The sequence below is a fragment of the Sinocyclocheilus grahami genome, unplaced genomic scaffold, assembly GCF_001515645.1.
Source record: "Sinocyclocheilus grahami isolate Dianchi unplaced genomic scaffold, SAMN03320097.WGS_v1.1 scaffold812.1, whole genome shotgun sequence".
NCBI classification, from domain to species: domain Eukaryota; kingdom Metazoa; phylum Chordata; class Actinopteri; order Cypriniformes; family Cyprinidae; genus Sinocyclocheilus; species Sinocyclocheilus grahami.
This window is the reverse complement of record NW_015505991.1, coordinates 249,935-258,307: the sequence shown is the minus strand read 5'-3', so window position 1 is coordinate 258,307 and position 8,373 is coordinate 249,935. Positions and strand designations below refer to the sequence as shown.

The window sequence follows — 8,373 nt, the reverse complement described above, 5'->3', positions numbered from 1 at the left end:
GGCCGAATTCCTCAAGCATGTGACGGAAATGTTACGTCCCTTACCATACTGTGATGCCTGCGGCAACCACATGTGACGACCCCGGGCTGGACTCCGCTTCGTCCACGGTGAAAGCCGATCCGGCGATCGACAGCGCGAAGTTGATGTATTTCCTCAGCTACCAGAACGGATCAGCTCCAGGCATGACGAAGCGATATCGTCTTCTTTTGGAAGGCCAAACAAAGTAGTTTCGCTTTCACAACGAAACACACAGCGCCTTCACGACATGGCGGCGGCGGCAGCAACAATACTACAGCGAGAATAAAAGTTACGCCTTCTTTCTTTGCGTGAACATTTGGGCCGCGTTATGCAAATCTTCCCACATAGTGAGGTAGATATGTGGGGGCGTGTTAGAACGAGCCGTTTTAGGTAGGTGTGGCTGACTCTTAACTTTTATAAAGAATATCTCTTTGGATTTTAGACTTTAGTCTTTGCAACTTTACAGATCTTCTTTATGCACCAAGAGCTTGTAGCACTCCAGAGAGAAAGGAAATATTGAAATTGCATCATATGACCCCTTTAATACTATAGAAAAGCACTAAAGGTTTTTCAGTTAGTGTTTTCAGCTTGTTTATTTTCATATAAAAATACAGCATGCAGTTGCATCAAACAATGGTATAAACATCATTCAATGTAAATTGTGGTCATCGTAATTAATAATCGCAATTCCAATTTCAAGGGAATAATCGACAATTATGATTTTTGTCATAATCGTGCAGCCTTAAGCAGCGGGACAGAACGGTTGACTTGTAATTCAATAACTTTGCTAAAATGTCATTTTGCGTATCCTCAGCATTCATGTAAATGCATCTTTATGTGAAAACATTGAAGGGTCTGTCTGTGTCTTTCACTACAGTGGTCGAATCTCATCCAGATAATGCGTTAGAGGACCTGAGACTAGATCAGCCATTCACAGAGCTCAAACACCACGTAGAGTCCTATGACCTGGACAACATGGAGAAGAAGGTCAGACAAATGTTGATTACTGATGTTCATTTGACTGACTTGCATGTATTTTTGTTCATGTTTAAATCAATTGCAGTGTAAAAAATGTCTGTATTTTGTTTAATTGTAGGATCACAGTCATACGCCATGGATCATTGTGGTTGCCAAATACTTGGAAAAGTGGTATAGTGAGGTAATTTTTGACATGTTCTTATGAGCTCTGAATGACCTCCTAATGGACTTTCTCAAAGTGGATGTTTTCTGATCCAGCACAACTCTCAGTTACCGAAGAACTATAAGGAGAAGGAAGCATTCAGACAGCTCATCAGAGAAGGTAATGTAATCCATCATATCCCAAGTTTGCCATATTATTCTTTTCAGTCATTTTTTTGTGCAGCTCATTTCTCGTTGTGGGTTTTCCTTAATTTTTGCGTTTTCTCAGGAATCCTTACGAATGAGAACGGAACACCTGAAGATGAAGAGAACTTTGAGGAGGCAATCAAGAATGTGAACACGGCTCTGAACCCCACCAAGGTAGAGCTCCTCACATTTGAAGAGTTGTAAGTTATAGTTTTTGTTCCTTGCATATGATTTGGATTTATCTTTGTCCCATTGTGATGTAGGTCCCCAGTGCAACGGAGGACATTTTTAATGCTGAGCAGTGTGAAAACATTACCTCCCAGGTTAGTAGGAATATGCAAAACTACTTCTAAGCCGCCTTTCCTCGTCTCTTACATACACACAAGATTGCATTGCATTTAACTCCTAGTGGCGTTCGGAACTTTTTGAATTGGTCATGAGCCAGTTGTTACCCTCCACTTGTTCACTATGTTAAAATGAATGAATAGTAAATGTATAAATATATCTGCATGTAACAATTAACTGCCTATATCTGTGAAAGAAAAACTTAGTAGGTTATCTAGAACTAATCAATTAAAAAAACTTATATAATACTAACTTAATAATACTAAAAGTATTTCAGGCATAATTAGAACACATCACATCTGGTTGTGTGGTTGCATACGGATTAGCTGCAAAAGCATTCAGAGTGTAAATCGCATCTGAAAGAAATATACCCAGAACTCCTGTACTACTCTCTGTTGGGGAAATGTATGGCTTCCAGTGTGCCAGAGATGAAAAGTGGCTTTAAAAAAAGACAGGGTAGCAGAGTGGGGTAATTTGAGACACCTTTTACATGGTTTTATACAATGGCAATTAACCAACTTGTGGATAAATTTGCTTTAAGAAACAATTACCTGCCATAGAGAATGTTTGATCACTTTTATAAATCTATATTATGTATGACTTTTAATAATATGAGTTTACACATCACCAGTAGCTTTCATTTGTCTCATCATAGAGCCCATCCTTCTGGGTGATAGCACACGGAGTGCGGGACTTTGTTCGAAATGAGGGGAACGGAAAGCTACCTGTGCGAGGAACCATCCCAGACATGATTGCAGATTCAGACAAATTCATCAAGTTACAAAACGTGTAGGGATTCAGCTTTCAAATCACAAAGAGTCAGGAAACATATTATTAGTAGCAGTGTGTTTGCCTGGTATTATACATTGACATGTGCATTACATACTCGGACATGTAAAGTGACTGTCAATCTAGCGGTTTGCTTGGAATGATTCCTGCTGACTGCGTTTTTGGTAAAATGGTGTTTGTTTGACACTTTCAATTTCAGCTACAGAGACAAAGCCATGAAGGACGCAGCAGTTGTGTCCAAACATGTTGAAGCGCTTTTACAATCAGTTGGAAAGGTATTTACATAATCAACATAGTCCTCTGTAATAACTTTTATTAACACATTAACACTAATGATCTGTTTATTCCAAAGCCTCCAGAGAGCACCTCTGAACAGGAAATCAAACTTTTCTGTAAGTCCAGCATGCACACTCACATTGTCTGCTCTCAGATCAGAATATTTGCTGTTTTTAGGCTTTGTCGGGAAAAAATCCTGTGATTATTCTGCAGCAGTTTTCCTATTCCATCAGTTTATTTGCATTCGTGATGTTCGAGGTTCCAGCAATTACTCAAAATTCTCATCTTTTGGGAATTTTAACAGGTGGCTTTCTCTAAGCTCCTTGAGTAATACCTATATGTGACCCTGGACCACAAAACCAGTCTTAAGTGTCAATATTTCGAAATTGAGATTTATACATCATCTGAAAGCTGAATAAATAAGCTTTCCATTGATGTATGGTTTGTTAGGATAGGACAATATTTGGCCGAGATGTAACTATTTGAAAATCTGGAATCTGAGGGTGCAAAAAAATCTAAATATTGAGAAAATCGCCTTTAAAGTTGTCCAAATGAAGTCCTTAGCAATGCATATTACTAATAACAAATTGAGTTTTGATATATTTACGGTAGGAAATTTGCAAAATATCTTCATGGAACATGATCTTTGCTTAATATCCTAATGATTTTTTGCATAAAAGAAAAATCTATAATCTTGACCCATACAATGTATTTTTGGCTATTGCTACAAATATACCCGTGCTACTTATGACTGGTTTTGTGGTCCAGGGTCACATAGTGTGTGGTGTTTTGTGTCCCACAGGTAAAAACGCAGCTTTCCTCAGAGTGGTGCGCTGCAGGTCTCTGGCAGAGGAATACAGTGTGGACACTTTCAATAAAGATGAAATCAGTATGTCTTCTCTACGGTTCTCTGCCTGTGGTTTATCTCTGCTTACAAATGTTATGGCCATTGTACACGATTGTTTAAATGGATTTACTAACAGTTCATTGTTGTGGACATCCATGCATGGGTGTTGCTGTTTGTGTTTAAGCAGTTGTTTCTGTCTCCATAGCATCCTGTATGGACAGCACAGACAGTGAGATGGTTCTGTACCTCATGCTCCGTTCAGTCGATCGCTTCTATCAGCAACACTCCCGTTACCCAGGTCAGAAGAGTTATCAAACCAGGCAAAAAAAATTAAAAAATCATTGAGAAACCATAGCACGGTGTTTAAAATATCCATTAAGACATCAAAACTTGTATTCTTGACACTTTTTTTATACAAAAAAAATGTCCTCAAGTATTTTTGTATAGCAAACTCAACTTGGATTTGTCACTATTTTTATTTATTATTATTATTGTATTTATCTATTTATTTTTTGGACATTGTACTATGGTAATGCTTATGAAAATATAACAGTATTGATTCTAAATCAGTTTATTTAAAAAAAAACTTTGTTGCAAAATAGTTACTATATGTGTGACCCTGGACCACAAAACCAGTCATAAGGGTCAATTTTTTGAAATTGAGGTTTATACATCATCTGAAAGCTGAATAAATAAGCTTTCCGTTGATTTATGGTTTGTTAAGATAGGACAATATTTGGTTGAAATACAACTATTTGAAAATCTGGAATCTGAGGGTGCAAAAAAATCTAAATTTGAGAAAATTACCTTTAAAGTTGTCCAAATGAAGTTCTTGGCAATGTATATTTAGGAAATTTACTAAATATCTTCATGGAACATGATCTTTACTTAATATCCTAATGATTTTTGGCATAAAAGAAAAATCTATAATTTTGACCCTTACAATGTTTTTTTGGCTATTGCTACAAATATACCCCAGCGACTTAAGACTGGTTTTGTGGTCCAGGGTCACATTTCACAATATTGCTGTTTTTACTGTATCCTTAATTAAATGCAGCCTTGGTGAGCATAAGAGACTTCTTTCAAAAACATTAAAATAGATACCAAACCTTTAAACAATAGTGTATATGAACTCTGTCACTCTAATATTATAGAGTATGACTGTTTTTCTCAGGTGTCTACAATTACCAGGTGGAGGAAGACATTAACAAACTCAAGCTGTGTGTAAACAGTCTTCTACAGGAGTACAGTCTGAACGTCAATGTGAAAGATGACTACATTCATGAGTTGTAAGTTAAAGCTCACCATTAAGCCTATTTGGTTTGAAGCTAAATATTTATACAAAAAGATGGTTTTGTAATATCGATAATAAAGAAGCACAAGTTCTCCAGTCCGTCTGGTCCCTCTGTTTATAATCAGATGGGAACAGTATAAATGTTATTTTCATATCTTCCAGCTGCCGTTATGGAGCTGCCGAGCCACACACGGTCGCAGCTTTTCTGGGAGGTGAGTGTTTATGTACAGTACTTATTCAGGAGCCTGCAAACACACATGCCATCATACATTCCTAGTGCATACTGTGGCATCCTCTATGATATGGATTTTATAGTGTCAAGGCAAATCATTTTACGCATGAAAATATGACCTCTCTCATTGTCTTTACTGCTTGCATTATTATAAGAATTTGCAATAATCGTACAACTTCCGGATAGCACTTAACCACGTTAAAAGCCCACGTTAAAAAGTGCACTTGGTGATCGGACCAGTAGTACCACATTCGGAGGTGGTCAGGGAAGGATTCTGACCACATTCAATGGAGATGTAAATGCTAATGCATTTTCGTTATCCGTATACAGCTACTTAAGTGATGCACTACAAATAATCATTATCTGTCACTCACAGAGTGGGTTGAAAATTTTCTTTCAGGCTCTATTTATTTCCATCTGACATTGATATGATTGATGGATTTCTGTAGCAGGAGCTCACTTAATCTTACCAAGTGCTGTGCTGCGGGTCATTGGCTTTTTCTTTTTATACTACTATCACCAAAAAAAAAACATGACATTGTGGTGATATAATCTGGTCACCTGATTTAATGAACAATAACCTGTGAATTATTACAGGTAGCCACTTTAAAAAAATAAAAATAAAAAAAACCTTCACTTCTATTTCCTATTTAGCAACCTTTACTGTAAGAATCTTAAATAGTGCAAGAAAATAGGGTTAGTAAGAAAATCATGGGTTAAAGTGAGGTCAACCAAAAGTTAGGTTAATTACTGAGAATGTTTGGTCAACACAACCTTAAATTAATTACCTAGGTGATGGTTTCCACTGCTGCCTCGATCCAATTACATAGAAGTCTTACTGCCTATCCAGAAACCATCCAGATGTGAACAACATGGTAATGCCAGTTGTAAAGGGTCCTGATGTCTTTTGTTGCTTTTGTTGCAGGATCAGCAGCTCAAGAAGCCATCAAAATCATCACGCACCAGTTTGTACCTTTCAACAACACGTTCCTCTATAATGCCATGTCACAGACCTCTGCTACTTTTCAGCTTTAGAGCAATCGTCCCTTCCAATCGTGTTTCCTCATTCCTCTATCAAAGTGTTGGCCACAAATTGGCACTCAAGTTTGTTTATACTTACATTGATCAATGGTGTTGCTTTTTGACAAGACCAGAACTGGTGCTGCATACTAAATAAACCATGTATCTCCAAAGCTTTTGTACTGTATGTGATTTTTGTGCTCTTTTCACAACAGTTTGAATGCATATACACTATCTTTACTGTCACTTTTGATCAATTTAATGTATCCTGGCTTAATAAAAGCAAGTATTAATTTATTTTTTTTCATCTTACTTACTCCAAGTGTATCACATTTTCCAAAAAAATATGAAGCAGGATAACTTCAAATTTTAAACATTGTTAATATTAAAGTGCCCCTATTATGTATTTTTGAAAATGACCTTTCATGCAGTGTGTTACACAGCTCTAAGTGAATGAAAACATCCTGCAAAGTTTTAAATCTGAAAATGCACTGTGTATGAAGTTATTGTCTCTCAAAAAAAAAAAGTAGACCGAATCATTGAAATCGTTTTAACAGGAAACATTAGCATATTGCCCGCCCACTTGTTGGTCTTTTCCTGTTGGTCTGAATAAAAAAAATGCAAATTCATTCTTTGCCACTAGGTGCTGCTTTTAGAGCGGTAAAAATAGCTGTTTCCCCGTAAAGCTGTACACAAAGCAGCACTGTGCTCACAAACGCTGCTTTATCAGGCATTACAGGCATGATGAAATGAAACTGAGACCAATCGGACCAATCACCGCGGATTAGCGTCACGCAAAGGAGGGGTTTGGAAAAATGAATCGTTGAGCGAATCTTTTGGGAGTCGTTGAGCAAGTAAGATAAAAAATAAATGCATATTATAAGACAATGAAAGTGTTTTTTGAACTTGCATACATGTCAACCTGTTGTTGGGGACTCCCAAAACCAAAATATGAACCTTTCATAACCCATAATAGGGGCACTTTAAGAAATGTTTCTTGAGCAGTAATGGCTGCTGAAAATTCAGCTTTACCATCACTGAAATAAATTACATTTTAAAATATATTAAAATACAAAACAGGTACTTTTCATTGTAAAAAATATTATATATTATACAATAGTAGATGTATAATATTCAAATATTATACAACATTACTCTTCTTACTGTATTTGTGTTCAAATTAATGTATCCTTGGTGAGCACAAGAGATGTCTTTCAAAAGCATAGCCTTCAAGAGGCTATGATAGGCCACCCTGCCAACATTTTTATCACATTAATTTTATTTGTATCTTTAAAAAAATTGAATTATATTTTAAAAACTTTTCAAAAAAATACTCTGATAAACGATTTAAAAAAAAAAGAAGGAATGTTTCATAAATGTCTAAACCAGCAGTTTAGCTGTCAGACAGTTTTATATTTGTTTTGTCTCGCTATGCGTTCGGCCTACATTAGCTGATATAAACTTGTGACATTTTCACATGGTAACTGGATCTGCTGCTGTTTGTTTGAGTAGATTAGAGAGTTATTTCCTGTTGTAGGGTGGAGTGCTGTGTTTCTGTGGCCGGTCTAAAAGCAGACGGCTCTCTGTGGTTTGCAGAGAATAGCTAGGTTTTCCTCATAGGGAGTCTAGACAGAGGAAGGACAAAATCAGTAGCACATAAATGCATATTTTTACTCATTCCCAAGCCTCCTGGAATCTAAAACTTCCTGAATGACCTACTTTACCCACAAAAATGTTTAGGAAAAAGAAAAGTCAGAACGGTCCTGTCAGTGTGTTTTAAAGCCCAAATCCAGTGGAGGGCACCCTCCTCCTTCTGTTGGAGCACATTCTGACCCATGTTTCTCCTTTTTTGCACATTCCACTGTAGAGTGAATAATTCATAACTAGAGGCTTAAATTGATTTGTCGAGCAGGACAATGTTAATAAGAAACCAGGCCATGTTGTTCAGTTACCACTTCATTGTTTTCACATAAGCAGAAAATGTTTAAACATTCTCCTCCTCCTGACTAATATATAGATGACTGTGTTATAAAACTTTCCCTGTGACCCCTGCATGAAGAGGATAGACTATCTGGGCCGTGTTTATGAAGGATTACGGGGCTCAGCCTGCAGCTTTTCTAACTAAATGGAAATTCCCCCGAGGTGATTTACCCCTTCTGGACCAAAAGTGACACTGAAAGCTTGACTATGACTTACAAATAGCAGATTGAAACCATCTCATGGATG

The 8,373-nt window shown here is 37.0% G+C and overlaps 1 protein-coding gene across 1 annotated transcript; it reads left to right on the top strand.

Moving 5' to 3' along the window:
- The first annotated feature begins 843 nt into the window (after positions 1-843).
- LOC107562208 (NEDD8-activating enzyme E1 regulatory subunit-like) lies at positions 844-6,414 on the top strand. The gene is made up of 13 exons (XM_016246804.1): positions 844-1,005; positions 1,115-1,177; positions 1,255-1,318; positions 1,427-1,518; positions 1,608-1,667; positions 2,345-2,478; positions 2,678-2,753; positions 2,831-2,870; positions 3,557-3,643; positions 3,807-3,899; positions 4,776-4,890; positions 5,058-5,107; positions 6,053-6,414. The coding sequence occupies exons 1-13, from the start codon at positions 844-846 to the stop codon at positions 6,160-6,162; spliced, it is 1,146 nt and encodes a 381-aa protein (XP_016102290.1). The 3' UTR covers positions 6,163-6,414.
- The last annotated feature ends 1,959 nt before the right edge of the window (positions 6,415-8,373 follow it).

Excerpts from the sequence above, each read along its gene's own strand:
- LOC107562208 (XM_016246804.1), top strand. The coding sequence starts at position 844 with ATGCATCTTTATGTGAAAACATTGAAGGGTCTGTCTGTGTCTTTCACT. Across the intron at positions 2,754-2,830 it reads TTTTACAATCAGTTGGAAAG|CCTCCAGAGAGCACCTCTGA; the intron begins GTATTTACATAA and ends TTTATTCCAAAG. Across the intron at positions 4,891-5,057 it reads GATGACTACATTCATGAGTT|CTGCCGTTATGGAGCTGCCG; the intron begins GTAAGTTAAAGC and ends CATATCTTCCAG.